This window comes from Rhinopithecus bieti, unplaced genomic scaffold (assembly GCF_001698545.2).
Source record: "Rhinopithecus bieti isolate Rb0 unplaced genomic scaffold, ASM169854v2 scaffold_2884, whole genome shotgun sequence".
Lineage (NCBI taxonomy): Eukaryota > Metazoa > Chordata > Mammalia > Primates > Cercopithecidae > Rhinopithecus > Rhinopithecus bieti.
In genome coordinates, this window is record NW_016803886.1 from 226,708 (window position 1) to 242,755 (window position 16,048).

At 39.4% G+C, this 16,048-nt stretch overlaps 1 protein-coding gene across 2 annotated transcripts; it reads left to right on the forward strand.

Moving 5' to 3' along the window:
* The first annotated feature begins 883 nt into the window (after window positions 1-883).
* On the forward strand, window positions 884-15,611 carry SLC38A2 (solute carrier family 38 member 2). 2 transcript variants are annotated; one of them, XM_017857491.1, is made up of 16 exons: window positions 884-1,265; window positions 2,407-2,607; window positions 2,926-3,007; window positions 3,156-3,271; window positions 6,451-6,524; window positions 6,629-6,721; window positions 6,852-6,933; window positions 8,636-8,718; window positions 9,116-9,174; window positions 9,261-9,428; window positions 9,834-9,913; window positions 10,011-10,111; window positions 10,680-10,804; window positions 11,193-11,337; window positions 11,448-11,545; window positions 12,622-15,611. In XM_017857491.1, exons 2-16 carry the CDS (start codon window positions 2,492-2,494, stop codon window positions 12,718-12,720), a joined length of 1,521 nt encoding a protein of 506 aa, XP_017712980.1. In that variant the 5' UTR covers window positions 884-1,265; window positions 2,407-2,491; the 3' UTR covers window positions 12,721-15,611. The 2 variants fall into 2 exon arrangements, with proteins under 2 accessions (XP_017712980.1, XP_017712990.1); XM_017857501.1 differs by lacking the exon at window positions 3,156-3,271 and having other exon boundaries at window positions 919-1,265; window positions 12,622-14,446.
* Window positions 15,612-16,048: the final 437 nt, after the last annotated feature.

The following is a 16,048-nucleotide window of genomic DNA, read 5'->3' on the forward strand; positions in this document are numbered from 1 at the left end:
TCCACGAACATTTCTCTCTCCTAAGGGGTCTTTGTTTCCAGCAAGGGAGTGAGTCTTGCCTTTCCCGCAGCACCAATTTCTCCACAGTGAAGGGGCCCCCTAGTTGCCTGGGTCAGCAAGACCACATCACCACTGAAGGGAAAGGACCAGGCTCTGCAGAAAGCGCCTCAGACCCGCATTCAGACAAGGCAGTGCCTTTGCACCGGGCGGCGGTGGTGGGATAAGAGAAGCAACGTGTCAGCGAATGGAAAACTGGGGACTCCCAAGCAGCCTTAGGAGCGCCGGGCTCCCCACCGGGGCCTCCTTCTAAGGGGTCTGGCTTGCTGGCCAAGAGGTAGCCTTTCTGCTAGTCCGGTTTTCCATGGCCGTACAAAAAGGACATCCGGAAAAGGAGCTGCTCGCCGACCTCGGGCTAGTTTTGAAGAGTGAAAGCAGGTCTAGGTGGAAAAGAAAGAAAAACAAACCATCAGGACAACGTTGCTGCCTTGGCCCAAGTTTGTGAGACAAAACCTCACTGTAAATCACAAAAATAACAATCAAGAAAGTGTTTGGTTGGGAGGGTGGTGTCCCCGAAAAGCCTTGATATGTGCCCCCAAAGCAAGGACTGCTGGTGACTCGGACAGGAGAAAATTTTAAGGAGATGGCTCCTCAAAGACAACCGCATGTGTTGAGCACCAACCCGGGCTGAAAAGGATAGGCAGGGGCAGCATCTGGGTGTCTTTCCAGACTATCTAGGAAGCTGGAGAGAGTGGGCTTTGGCTTTGCGGCAGAGTCTTGGGGGCGCCCTCGGACGGGGCTGGGCCGCGGGCGCGGGCCGCAGAGGGAGGTGCAGGGAGGCGGGGCCTCGGGCTGGGCGGGTCGGAGGTGGGGCCCAGGTGGTGTTGATACACAAAGAGAAGGCGCCGGGGCGGCAGCGGCCCCGCCCACTGACGCGTCCCGGGGTGCTGCTATAACCCGCCGCTCGAAGGGCTGCTCCAGAGCCCCGCGACGCCGCCGCCCTAGTGAACGCCTTTCCAGTACTGCTATCAGCAGCAGCAGCCCGACCACGCGTTCCCGCACACTCGCGCCTTTCCTTTGACACGGCGGACGCCGGAGGATTGGGGCGGCAATTTGTCATTTCCTTTTTTATTAAAATTATTTTTCCTGCCTGTTGTTGGATTTGGGGAAATTTTTTGTTTGTTTTTTATGATTTGTATTTGACTGAGAGAAACCCACCGAAGACGTCTGCGTGAGGTTTCCGGGGTACAAGAACACAGACCACCGAGGTAACGCGTGCGGGGGGGTGTCTGTGGGGAGGGCGCGGGACCCGGGCGAAAGTGGGGGAGGGGCTTCCGGGAGGGGCCGCGCGGGAAGGCGATCGCGGGGTCCGTTTCCTTTCGAGGCGGGCGTTGTCGGTTGGCCTGGCCAGCCTTCCATCCTGGCCCGCCGCGCGGGGGTCGCGCCCGCGACGTGGGCAGGAGAGCAGGCGCTGGGCCGGGGCCGCGTGCCTGCCCGGTGCGGTGCTGCATCTTCCCATTAGGGGGAGGGGAGCCAGCCTGCCCCGCGGCTCTGCTGCGGCATGTCTTGTGACTGATTTGCATTTAATTAAAAAAAAAAAAATTAAGTCCAGGGAACCAGGAATCTGGGGGCGGCGGAGGTGAGCTTGGGCATGTATTATAGGAGAGGCCAAGATTGGGGAAGACAAGTTGAGAACATTTGATAATCGACGATCGATATTGCATCAGTTTGCTTTCCAGACATAGGAGGGGCTGGGCGGGCGAAGCACTCGCGGGCCAGCTGCTTGTGGACGGGTGTGCTTGAGGGCACTGGCGCGCGCGTGTGTAAATAAACCCCCAGCTCCCGGGGCCCAGTCGTTCGCCCCCCTCGAGAGAGGAGTAGTGTCGGCCCTTTCCGCCTCCTTCTGGGGAAGGCTGGCTGCGGCAGAGGCATTTCCCGGTGTGGGGACTCCGGGCAGTAAAGGACAGATTACGCAGCATTGCTGTTCCAAATGCTAGAAACGGGAAGCCGCGCGCCTAGGTTGCATGCACACGAGCCAGGGTCAGGGCTGGATGTGTGCCCTGAGTGCCTGTGCACGTTTGCAGCGGCTGGGAAAAAGCAAAACAGAGCCCTCTTCGCCCCCTCCATTCCGACTGGGGACAATAGAGAGGGTGAAATACTGAAATCTGCCGGAGTAGGGGGCCTCGGCGGCCGCAGCACAGCGGTGGAATCATCTTTGTTCTCCGCGGCTCAGCCGTCTGTACTTTTCCGCCCCTCGGCGCGCCCCCGCCCCTCGCGCGCGGCTGGTACTTTTCCACTCGCCTGGCCTGGGATGAATCAGCCGCGCTGCGCCTCCCGGCGGCGTCACCTGACCACGGCGGGCGGGCGGGCGGGCGCTGCAGTCCTGACGCGCCGTCTCTACTTTCGCAGGCCGACTCGCGGCCGGTGTACCCACGACCAAGGACAAAAGGAGCCCAGCGCTGCTAGCTGCATCCGATTCCTCCCAGTGCTTAGCATGACGAAGGCCGAAATGGGACGGTTCAATATTTCCCCGGATGAAGACAGCAGCAGCTACAGTTCAAACAGCGACTTCAACTACTCCTACCCCACCAAGCAAGCTGCTCTGAAAAGGTGGGAGAAGTTGTGACACTTCTGAAAAAACGGCTTGCATGGGTTGGGTTCAGGGAGTTACCTAGGAATTTGCTTCCATTGCTTTAATTCGCTATAGCATTTAGAGAATGTGTGTCATCTCTGAAAGAGTATCCGATTATCTTGTAATGACAAGATAGCTCGTGTGAAAGTCAACTCCTAGTTAATATTTATACATTTAAGTAAAGGTGTTGTATCAGAACTATACTGGTGGGGGGTATTTTATGTTCAAGCAGTCTTGTGTATAATGATAGATATTTCAATCCAGTTTACAATTATATATGTCTATATTTTTTGTAGCCATTATGCAGATGTAGATCCTGAAAACCAGAACTTTTTACTTGAATCGAATATGGGGAAGAAGAAGTATGAAACAGAATTTGTAAGTTAAAAATAATAATTTGTATGTCAGTGGCTTTATGGAGTAAAAGAATAGTTTTACTTTTAGAATTCAAATCTAACTTGCCCAAACCTGGTTTTCTCCATTTAATTATTGTTATATGTTTGGTTATCGTTTTCCCTCTATGTAGCATCCAGGTACTACTTCCTTTGGAATGTCAGTATTTAATCTGAGCAATGCGATTGTGGGCAGTGGAATCCTTGGGCTTTCTTATGCCATGGCTAATACTGGAATTGCTCTTTTTATGTAAGTATGTGTAAGTAGTGAGTCTGCCATGCAGGGCAGTTACTATGATAAAACATTTTGGCTCCAGAAACTGAGTTTACAGTTGCAGTAGCTGACTCAAGTTACTTGCTTAAAATTAAAAGTATGAGAAACCCCAAAAATCTCTTTATTCTGCTACATACTGCACAATATCAAGAAAGCCAACTAGAAAAAAAATAGGGCAGTCCTTAAAACTGACAAATTAAGCCAGAAGTCTTCTAAGTCAGTGGGAATAGTTAAAACAAAATTGTAACAGATGGTAGATACTGAAAAAGAACTATGGCTAAATCCAGGGTAGGTATAAATTTTGAGAAGCTGAAAATCCTATTAAGCTCCAAATCAGTTTGGTAAATCGACACAGTTCTTAAGGACCTGTGGCCCCTTACATGAATAAGGAAAAGAAAATTCCTGTAAACATACAAGGTGTGGTGGTATTTACCCACCCTGGAACATGTTTGTTTTAAGATGAAGGAGTCATAATTTTCTGGACCCTGAAAAGCAATCCATACATGTTTTTTTAATGTTTGCTTTTGTCAGACCTGTTCGATTGCCACATGTTGTGGCAAAAAAATGAGTATTTTAGTAAGTACTTATTTTTAAATGGTTCCCCCCACAGTTGCACAGTTCGACTTAATTACTCCTGTGCTTTCCAGCATCAATACCTGGATAGACTCTTAGAGGTACAGAAGACTTCAGAGCAGTGGTTCTTAGCCATTTTTGCATCACTGACTCTTGGGGAATATGATGGAAAAATGTGGATCTTATTTCCAGGGAAAAGCACAAAACAAAAATACATGCAGTCTTAAGCATGTATTTTTCAGTGATGTTTGTGTCATAGCCCCACTATACTTTTATATACTTAAACTTCAGTTTAAGTACCTGTGGACCCCTGGCTAAGGCAATTTCTGTGGAGGATTGTGTACCTTAATGCCTCATTGTACAGATAAGGAAACCACACGTATATAGCATGGAATTGTCCCTTTGTGACAGATGTGTTTTACTTAGCTGACTGGTGCCTTCTACTCAAGTTATTTTCTCCAGCATGATAGAATGTTCATGAAAAGAAAAGCAGACCTTTGCAAATCTCTGCTTTGTGAAATTCCACACTGAGGTTAAGCCTGGCTTTGAGTACTAGATGCTAGGATTCACTCTGGCTTGCTTCAATTAGGATGAGGCTTTTTGAGAGAACCCTTACTAAGGTGAAGGACCAGCGATTTATGTAGAATCCTAGAATTTCAGGAATTTTTAGTGGAGAATCTGAATGGCATCACTGTTGAATATTTGAAATCCTTGTTAGTGCTTGGTATAAAAACGAGGTAGTTTTAGAGTGCAGCCAGTGTAGTTAAAGTAAGAATTTAATGGAGATTAAATGGCACCTCTGTTTCATAAGTGAAGGTCAAATTCTGATGTAACCCTTGTACTCTTGGAATTATACTTTAATAGGTGCTTATGTCATTGATTTACCATTTTACTAAATAGCTAAATAAGATTGCTAAAGTGTGATTTTATTCATCAGTATGTACTTTATATTTAGAGGTATAGAGTTAAATGGGCCAAAAACCACATGGCTGCCACGGTCCACTTCAACAACTCTATAGCTAACCTTTTTAAGTAGAATCAATCTCAAGGTTGAAAGTGACCTCAAAGGTTACAAAGTCTATTCACCGCTCCTCATTTCAGTGCAAGACATGGAAGGACTTAATTTGGTTTGTTTTTAATTAAACCAACATCTTTTCTCCAGTTAGAAGTGAGGTTGATGATGTCACCTCAGACTAGGCCCTGTAAAACTTCTGGCATTTAGAATGGTAGTGTAAAGCCACTTCCTCTGTTTAACTAATAGACATCAGTTTCTTTGTCAGCACCTTACATGGTACTGTGTGCAATTTGTTCACACGGAATCAAAAAATATGCAACTCTTCTCTTTTGCAGGGTTTTCTATGAGTTTCCCTGTTTTGTTATTTAATTTCTTTTAAAAATTAATCTGTATCTCTGGGCTCTCCTAGGTGGAAGAAAAGTAAAGCTGGAATGAGGGAGAACCCTTACCCTAAAGGAAAATAAAGTGACATTAGGGTCCCTTTAGTCAGTCTATGTTACCTTATTTTTTTTTTTTTTTTTTCTTGCTGAATCCAAGTGAAAGGGTCAAGGGAGGAAAGGCTTAGACAGTCAAGGTGATACCCTACTCATTTTAGCACAGACATTGTTTTAACTGTGACAATACTGGGCCTGTATTCCTTGCCATGGGGTGCAATGTAGTATGTCATTACAATGGTTAGTTCTCTGATTTGTGCCCAGTTGTTAGTAAAGCTTGTAGTGCCTCACTCTTAAAATGTTAGTATCATGTTAGTGTCATTTCCCCCTTACATTCTTTTCCTTTTTTTTTTTTTCCTTTAAAAAAAAGACAGTATTTCATTTTGTCCTCCAGGCTGAGTGCAGTGGCAAACTACTGGGCTCAAGTGATACCGCCACCTCAGCCCGAGTGGCTGAGACTGTAGGTATACACCACCACAGCTGGCTTTTTTTTTTTCCTTTGGTAGGGATGGGTTTTCCCTATGTTATGTTGTCCAGGCTGGTCTCGAACTCCTGACCTCAAGCGGTCATCCTGCCCCAGCCTCCTAGAGTGCTGGGATTACAGGCATGAGCCACTGCACCTGGCCTCTCATTCCTGTTTATATGTATACGGTCCATGTGGTTTTAAAACCTTTCCTGAACCTGTCTCAGTTGAATTTCACAAGAATCTTGTGGGCTAGGTTTAGTAGCGGATATTACTGATATTTTACAGATAAAGGGAACTATTGAAGTGCAGAAAGGTGGCAAGCATACAGCTCATTATTGTGGTGCCAGAATCAAAATACAAGTTTCAAACTCCACTGGGAAGTTGAGCTTTCCAGTGTCTCATGCTGTGTTTGGCTCAGTGGGTAGACATCCTTGTTCCTAACCAATGCTGTAGAACTATCACCTGAGAAATGATGCAAGTTTTTACTGCCAGGCAAGAGACAATGTTGACACTCCAGTTAGCAGGAGAGGAAATGCCAGTTCTTCGGGGCATTTTGACACAAATAGGACAAGTTTCACACATAATGTTATTTAAACAACCAGAAAGAGTTGTCTTTAAATATAGCCATGCTTATTTATAACCCTGTGCCTTTTCCTTCTCTCATCAGAATTCTCTTGACGTTTGTGTCAATATTTTCCCTGTATTCTGTTCATCTCCTTTTAAAGACTGCCAATGAAGGAGGTATGATAGCATTCTTGATTTTTCTAAAACAATGTATACCTATCATGATTTTATTTCTCTTTTAAAATCCTTGGCTTCATGCTTCTGTGTTCTTCAAATTGTAGGGTCTTTATTATATGAACAATTGGGATATAAGGCATTTGGATTAGTTGGAAAGCTTGCAGCATCTGGATCCATTACAATGCAGAACATTGGAGGTAAGAATTTTTCAAAAGACAATTTGGGTAGACTTTATGCTCATTGTATAGCACAGAGTGGTGACATATGCATTTTGGTGTCACGTGCCACATTTTGCACTTGTAATGGTATAATTTTGTTTTCCTCTAGCTATGTCAAGCTACCTCTTCATAGTGAAATATGAGTTGCCTTTGGTGATCCAGGCATTAATGGACATTGAAGATAACACTGGGTAAGTGCTAAGTAAGGTTACTCGTAAGAAACAATTATAGTCAAAAGTGGATATATTTTTATCAAAGTTGTATACAAAATGATTATTAGTTATCCATAAATGTTCCTTTTGAAACTGACCCGTAAACTGATTCGAACTTCGGAGAATGAAAGGCCAAAAGATAGTAGCTTGCCCCACAATTTTGGATATCTTAATTTCTAAAACAGGTTTTCTAGAACTTGCTTTCTATCTTTATGTTCATACTTAAAGAAGTTATAGCTGTTTTTAATATATATCCTAAGTGAGGACTGAAGCTTTGAATTACATTAAAATTAATCCGTCCTATTTTGTAAGTTTGGAATTCTTAAGACTTAATCTGTTCAATGCAAAATACAGGTTGGACATCCCTAATCTGAAATCCAAAACTTTTTTTGAGTGCCAACGTGACGCTACAAGTGGAAAATTCACACCTGATCTCGTGACAGGTGTGCAAAATTAAATAAAATATTGCATAAAATCACCTTTAGGCTGTGGGTTTAAGAAGGTGTATAGGAAACATAAGTGAATTTTGTGTTTAACTACAGTCCCATCTCCAAGATACTTCAAATATGTATATGCAGATACTCCAAAGTCCAAAACACTTCTGGTCCCAAGCATTTTGGATAAGAGATACTGTGCCAGAAAATGTTTGGGCATGATATAGAAACCATTGTCTTCTACCAAAGTTATTCATCCCAGTGAACTCACAGGTTTTTATCTAAAGTAAACATGGGGAAGGGTAATTTACTTCCCACCCTACGTGCAGCTCATTATGTCAAAATAGAGAGAGAAGTGCCGTTATCGAAGATGTGGCTTTAGAAATTTAATTTTTTAAGCTGGTCTTTAAGTATTAGTGTTCTACAGAGTACTTACTGCTGAAGCGAACAGAATTTATGAGGCAATTAGAATTTGAAAATAGTGATTTAGAAGAGAGTGCAATTCATGATTTACCTAAAAAGGAAAAGGCTTAGGGGACATACATAATGTTTTCTATAAGTTCAAAAGGGATATTTTTGGAGTTTTCTATAAGTTCAAAAGGGATACTTTTGTCCAAAGACAAAAGGGATTGTCTTTGGAGTTAAAGGTGGTTCAAGATGTCACAATATACTCTGATAACCTGGAATAAGTCCTGGTTTGGGGGACTGAGTTTTATAATTTTCTGGGGTGTAGGGGCAGTTTGCTTATGCATTTTATGAAAACTTTTCCTCATTGAAATGTTTAATAAGTATATTTGCTAACATGTCTGGAAAAAAAACTTGTTTTAAAATTTTTTAGTTTCCAGCATTAGAAATTACATGCTAAAGCTGTACCAAAATTGGTGTACAATTTTTCTGAAAGTGCTTAAAGATAAGATTACTGGCTTAACAAAGCAGCTTTGTTCCCTGCATTAGTATCAAGTCTTTGAGAAGCATTTTGTATTATGAATCAGCTGGCAGGTTTCCCAGAGCAAGTAGTGGGACAAAAGTTACACTGTTTCATACCCGACTTCTAACCTGAGTAAATATTCATCTAGCACACAAAGTTAAAAAGTTATTCCTATCTTGAACAAGGGAAACTTTTTCCAAACATGTCTTTTTTTGTGTTTGTTTTCATGGTATTTCTATAAAATGAGTCCTATTAGAAGAAATATATATTATTCTGAAGATATTTGTGACTGTTTTGACCTTGTTTCTGTTTTCTTTAGATTGTGGTATCTGAATGGTGACTATTTGGTTCTGTTGGTGTCATTGATACTTATTCTTCCTTTGTCGCTGTTTAGAAATTTAGGTGAGCAAACTGATCTGTAAAAGAGAATTGAAATGAGCCTTTCACCAGTTAGTTGGGCTTTCTCTTAATAGAAATTAGTCAGAATGAAAAAGCCCTAGAAAGGTATATCTTTGGGACTCACAGCATGCAACATTTAGGAGCCAAAATATTTAATTGACACTATATATTGTACTTTGTAAGAAATAATGCAAATCATAGTTTTTATTAGCTTGGGTTATGACAAGTATATTTAAATAATTCTATATTTTAGTATCATAAGAATTAGAAATTTAGTACTGTAGCCATACTTTAGTGCCTAAAGTCTTCCCAGCAGAATTGAGTTATTCAGTGGGAAAAATATATTTGCTTTAAATCTGTTTCATTAAACTAATACTGATTCCTGCCACCCCCCTTCTAGGATATTTGGGATATACCAGTGGCTTTTCCTTGTTGTGTATGGTGTTCTTTCTGATTGTGGTGGGTATGATTTTTCTTTAGAAAATATTTTTTGTAAACCCTGCCATGTCACTTAGTTTAACACATGCAAAATAATATATTTTTAGGTCATTTGCAAGAAATTTCAGGTTCCGTGTCCTGTGGAAGCTGCTTTGATAATTAATGAAACAATAAACACCACCTTAACACAGCCAACAGCTCTCGTACCTGATTTGTCACATAACGTGACTGAAAATGACTCTTGCAGACCTCACTATTTTATTTTCAACTCACAGGTAACTAAGTATGCTTATTTTCTCAAAAGAAGAGTTTAGGGAAGAAAAGAGGGAAGCTATTCACTGGAAATTTAAAAATAACTCCCAGGATAAAGGGAGGAGGATAACAGGTACTTCTTAGAAAACATGTGATAAGCTAATTATTGAGGACTGTGAGGAAAGTTTTGGTTTACATCTTAAAATAGATCGAAAAATGAGATAATCATATGGTGCTAATAATCGACACATTCAGAAGTGAGGATATTGATCATACTTCTTGAACAGATTAGAGGAATGGAAGCTAATTACACAAAGGAAACTTTTAGGCTTTGATTCTAAGATTGTTTACATAAAATATATGCTGCAGAAATGTGACAGCATGAGTTTGTTACATCAGATTAAGTAGGTTTTTACGTTTTGTTTCAGACTGTCTACGCTGTGCCAATTCTGACCTTTTCATTTGTCTGTCATCCTGCTATTCTTCCCATCTATGAAGAACTGAAAGAGTGAGTATTTCATTTTTATATCAGTTTGAGAAAATATTAGACAACTGCTGTAACTGCTGCTGAAATACACATTTGAATTTTCTTTTGAATTATATAGCCGCAGCCGTAGAAGAATGATGAATGTGTCCAAGATTTCATTTTTTGCTATGTTTCTCATGTATCTGCTTGCTGCCCTCTTTGGATACCTAACATTTTACGGTAAATAATGCCTCCTTTACCGGAAAAAAAAAAAAATCTTATTGAAATGAAACTGCTACTTTTCTGTGTATAGTTCCATCACTTTAAAAATAGTCTTAATATATTTCATATTTGTGATGAGAAATTATATTTAGAGCTTAGAATTTTCTGTAGTGTATTTAATCAGTAATATCTAGAATCCAGGTTTGAAAACATCATTAATCATTTGATGGCATGTTTGTATGATATGCCAGCCTCTGAGTTCATCTTGCCTGTCTCCTCTCCCATCACCTTCAGACTGTATAACACAAACACAAATTACAAGCCAAGCCAGGAGATTTAGCTGTTTAACTCCTGTTGCTTTTAATGGGAGTCATGTGGCTAAATCTCTATGTGGTATTTAGAAAAATTTTCCTTCAATGTTACTTTAATTGCATTAACCATAATTCGAAACTAATCTTATTAGCCTCTTAGTTTATAGTTGTTTTGTGAGTAGCTAAATTAACTGGTGCACATTTTGCTGTTAAATTTTCTACTTGGTCTTCAATGAAAACAGACACTCAAAAGTTTTTTTGGTATTTCCCTGTAGAACATGTTGAGTCAGAATTGCTTCATACCTACTCTACTATCTTGGGAACTGATATTCTTCTTCTCATTGTCCGTCTGGCTGTGTTAGTGGCTGTGACCCTGACAGTACCAGTAGTTATTTTCCCAGTAAGTAATCACTTGCTCTGCTTTCAGTAGGAATGAGTTTTTAAACATGTGAATATTTGTGAGATTTTCATCTTCTGGAAGAAGGGAAACACCAGTAGAACAACACTGAGTTGGTGGTGGTTTTGAAGGGACTTTTAAAAAATACAGTGTATATTTTCAAAATACCCTGGGGACTTTTTTTTCACCATAAGATATAAAATGATCTTTTAAGTGTTCAGATGTTCAGGAAACAGCAGAGAAAGAGGCACAGTTTTATTTAGAAATAGTTACTATTTTGGATAGATTCCTTGTTACTTGGGCATTCCTTTCATTCATTGGAGCTGGATTTTTAAATTTTATATTGCTATTATTTTTAAAAGACGTTTTATTTATTTATTTATTTTTGCAGATCCGGAGTTCTGTAACTCACTTGTTGTGTGCATCAAAAGATTTCAGTTGGTGGCGTCATAGTCTCATTACAGTGTCTATCTTGGCATTTACCAATTTACTTGTCATCTTTGTCCCAACTATTAGGGATATCTTTGGTTTTATTGGTAAGTTTTAGAAAGTGTCAAAGTTGATTCAGACATCAAGGATTTTAAGATTTAAAGAAAGAATGACAAGTGGTTCATTGAATCCTCAAGAAACAAATGTTCTTTTACAGGTGCATCTGCAGCTGCTATGTTGATTTTTATTCTTCCTTCTGCCTTCTATATCAAGTTGGTGAAGAAAGAACCTATGAAATCTGTACAAAAGATTGGGGTGAGTGAAAGATTATCACCATAGAAACAGTAGTAATATAAATTTCTCTAACTGATTTTAATTTTATTCTCGTAGCTGTTATTTGTTGTGGTTTCACTTTGAAGTTTCCAGTAAACATTTTTGTAATAGTATACTTCACAGATGGAAGGTTGCGGAGGGAAGGGGAAAGATAGTTTGCCATCTAATAAATACTTAAGTTAATTGCAATAAAGTTATTAGATACTTTGGAGATAGGAATAGGGATGAAGACTAGCGTGAGATACTAAGCTTTCAACATTTGTTCAACCAGTTTTCATTGGACTGCCTACTGTGTGACAGGGACTTAAATGGGCATTGAATATATAAAAGAGAAGGAAGGGCGTTTTCGTTGAATGAGACTGACCATCTTCAGAGTGAAGCTCTCAGGGAGGCCATCTCTCCATAGTGTTTACTATTACGTACCTACTCGAAAATGTGGTACCAGCTGGTGGCAGAGAATGATGTGCTAACCACAAATGATGTGGTTCCTAGTACCAGAATCCTGGTGGGTGGTATTTAGGAAAAAGACTGCTTTTTAGTCATTATTTTCCACCTTCATTCTGCTCTGATTAAAGTACTGGAATTGTTTATAAACCAACAACTGTCATCTTGTTTTACTCTAAATTACATAGTGGCAGTATTGAAGGGTAGGATTTAGGAATTAGTATTTCCTGGGAAGACCTCTGGCTTTGACTTTTGCTGCATTTTCGGATGTTTTGGGTTTGATTTTGTGACTTTACTTTTGCTCTAAAAAATTGCAAAAAATCCAGTCCAGCTCTATATGAAGCAGTTTGTTTAGCAAGAAAATTCCCTTTTCACTTGAGACAAAGGAATGAAAAAGTGAAAAAGTTCGGAAGGCCTCAAAGGTAGTTATTTTGTACCGCAGATAACTTACTGATCACTTAGGAGTTTATATTTAGCAAGTTAAATACTCATTCTGTAGAACATGATACAGTAGATAAACTTTAGTAATTAAAGCACATTTCAAAAGTAGAAAAGAAATGTTTAGCATATATGTTTTATTACTTACTGATCAATTTTCTCTATGCTCATTGCAGGCTTTGTTCTTCCTGTTAAGTGGCATACTGGTGATGACTGGAAGCATGGCCTTGATTGTTTTGGATTGGGTACACAATGCACCTGGAGGTGGTCATTAATTGGCACCACTCAAACTCAAACTCAGTGCATCTGATGCCAGTGTTGAGTAAACTCAACTACTATGAAATTTCACCTAATATTTTCAGTTTCACTTCCTTTTGAAGTGCAGATTCTTCGCTGGTTCTTCTGAGTGCAGAATAAGTGAACTTTTTTTTTTTTTTTTTAAAGAAACCTTACTGTATGTTAGAAATGGATATGAACAAAAACCACGAGTCTCGGGTTAAGGGAAGTGCCAATTTTTTATTCCATTCCAGAGAATGGACGCAACTCTTAACTTTTATCAAGCCCATGCTGGCTGTGTCATTGTTTAACTGGATATTTTCTGATTTTACTTGAATGTGCCTAACTTGAACCATTCGAATGTGAGAAATAATGCTTCTTAATTTTACAGCAAAGTATTGAATAACCATTGAGAAAATCACTATTATCTTTTTGTACCAAAAATACTTAAGACCTCAGAAGCACTCTTTTAACTTTTAAATATTGCTTTTTTTGAACTTTATTCAGAAGCAGTTATCAAATAATTCCATAAAATAATTTCCTTGGTATTTAAAAATGCATATAACTATAATCGAAATGATTTGCCCTTTTTGTAGGGCATAATAAGCCAAATACTTTTTTACCCAAAATAATTTTAGAGAAAATGATATAATGAAAAATTGTACCATGAATTAGGAGCGTAGTTTTTTTCCATTTAAACGTCACCATTACTTAAAAGATGATTGATTGATTATTGCTATACCAAATCAGATGAACTCTGTTCATCACTTTTCTTCTCTGTCCCCAAACAATTTGGTTCATTCAAACTGAAATGTTTGTGTCTTCAGCTTATTAGAATGGAAGATAATGCAGATATTTCTGTGGGAAATAAAATAACTAATTTTGAGGTACCAAATAGTGCAATTGGGTAAGACAGGGTTTATTCAGTTGCATCTGTCTCCAGTGTTGTATTGACAGCTCTGGGTGTTTTTTTGGGCCAGCCCTTTTTTGACATTGCTTCCAGCAGTGGAAAATGGGCATTTGATGGCAATAGGCCAAAATTATTGTGTCCCGAGAGTACACTTTTTCAAAATGCTCACCTACTGGAAGTGTGAATTACTTGACAATGTATGGCTTAGTTGTGTTCATGTTTTGTCTACAGTAGAGGTCTAATCCACAGGGTACACCTATGTTTGGTATGATGTAAGTTCTCTTTACGTAGGCCACTGGGTTTCTCATGCAGTAAGCTTTATAAAAACTCATTTGCACTGGACTGTCATCTCATTCTTGTACAACGTAGAATTACTTGTTTACATCCAACAAATGGTTAGCTAGGGAAAACAGTGCAAACTGAGTGTTAGTCGTTTTGGTCCAACTGCATGTCAACCCTTCCATTTCAATCCTGGTTAGAAGTGAAAATAATTACTTTGAAACTTGGCTTTAAGAGCACATTTATCGTACGTCACAGTGTATGGTGAATATATTATTAAGATAATGTGGTACTTTGCTCATCAGGCATAATGTCTAAAATCTAATATACATAATTCCATTAAGTGGTTGAGGGAAGCAAATAATGGAATTGTCAATTGGTCATCTGGCTCTAAGGTTTGCCCTTGAACTAAAAATGTTGAGTTTGGGGCAAGGGCCAGAAACGTGGCAGACGTGGTTTTTGTTACACATTCTTGTATTATATGTGACTAAATTAACAAACAAGATACATGTGTAAGGACCCTTATGGAACTGGAAGACGTCTTGTAGTGCTACATTGGGTGAAACCATTGGTCCACTTTTGTCTGTTCCTATGAAGATAAAATAATTGGGGACCATCTACAAATAGGCAGTGGGAAGACAGATTCTACAGCACTGCTTTCATTTAATTGGGCTTTAGACACTCCATTCGAATGCAGAACCTCACCTCTAGTTGAGACCAAGAATTGGCACATTTGCATGAGCTCCTGGAATAAGTTACTGACTTTGTATCTAAGACCTGCCAGGGAATACCAACAGTTGTTTCTACAGAAGATACTGTGGCAACCAGGAAGGAATGGAAAAAAAAATTCTTTTCTCTGCAGCAAATTAATGTGAGGAAGCTCCTCCAATCATCTGGTTATTTGAGGTTCAAAATCAACTACCTAGGGAAAATTCCAATGCATGATTCTCTTGGAGCTATCTTGTCTGCCTTGAGGTTCCTAAACAATGAATTCCCATTAATGAGCAGTCTTCAGTATTAAAACCACTGTCTTGTCACCTCATTTTGCATTACTGTCTTCCGTGGATGTTTCAGTTATAACTGTAATGTTATTTATAGAACAACATTAATCCATTAAAGCTAACCTATTTTTCAATATTTATGATAATCTATGTACATATATTGTCTGTCCATATGTATTTGTAAATAGGTTGTATATAATGTCAGGTTTGGGTCTTGGGTTCAAGTGTATATATTCCTATAAGTTTCTTAACTGCATTTTGATGAATTCATATTATGTAACTATAAGAATTGTCCCAAAAGTACCTGTACAGAAAATTGAATATTGAAAAATTGACAAATTGTGTACAAACACTAAAAAAAGTGTTCAAATTGTATTTGCAATAAACAACATTAAATTTTTTCATGAAATCTTGGTGCAAATTCAGATCTCTTATTTAAAATTTAAATAAGGTATAAATTTTCAAAATGCAGTAATCAAAATGTGATCTAGTGTAATGAAATAAAGTGTGATCTAGTGTAATGGAAGACCTTTGAGAACCTGGGTGTATTAACTTTGTGTATATAGTGTAAATATCCCTACTGTACTGTTAGAGGCCAACAATTCTAGTATGGCTTGTTGGCAAAGAGTGCTACACCGTTTCAATGAAACAATGTATGTTTGTTTTAACTGAACTAAAATAAATACATGCTTAATCTTGAGTAGCAGTGTTTTTTTGTTGTTGTTGTTGTTTGTTTTTGTTTTTTTTTCAGGTAATGGAATAGGCAGTGTCTAATGCAATTTGCATTGTAACTGCAGTACCTAGCACCTGCTAGGTGTCCATATGTTTGTGACGAACAAAAGAATGGTCAGAAAAAAAGTTTATTTTACTTTAGGTTCCCAGAGATTCTAAGTTTCCAAAGTGAGAAGGAATGGAAAGTCTTGGAGACCTGGGGGAAGATGCCAATCTTAAGGTCCCAGGCTCAGCCCTGCTGATGGAAATAAGTAGGCCAATAATGTATCAGAATCAACTGGAGAGCCTTAAAACCACAGCTTTCTAAAAGGTGCCTAAGTTCTCTGATGGCAAAGGTCCAGCTGTAGGGTAGCCCAGGATATGGTTTTTGTTTTACTTAAGGTCACTCGGGTGATTCTGATGCAC

What these genes read in the sequence shown, in the direction of transcription:
- SLC38A2 (XM_017857491.1), top strand. Translation starts at nt 2,492, where the DNA reads ATGACGAAGGCCGAAATGGGACGGTTCAATATTTCCCCGGATGAAGAC. An exon ending in ACTGGAATTGCTCTTTTTAT is followed by an intron (nt 3,272 to 6,450) that starts GTAAGTATGTGT and finishes TTCTCTCATCAG; the next exon opens with AATTCTCTTGACGTTTGTGT. An exon ending in TACAATGCAGAACATTGGAG is followed by an intron (nt 6,722 to 6,851) that starts GTAAGAATTTTT and finishes GTTTTCCTCTAG; the next exon opens with CTATGTCAAGCTACCTCTTC.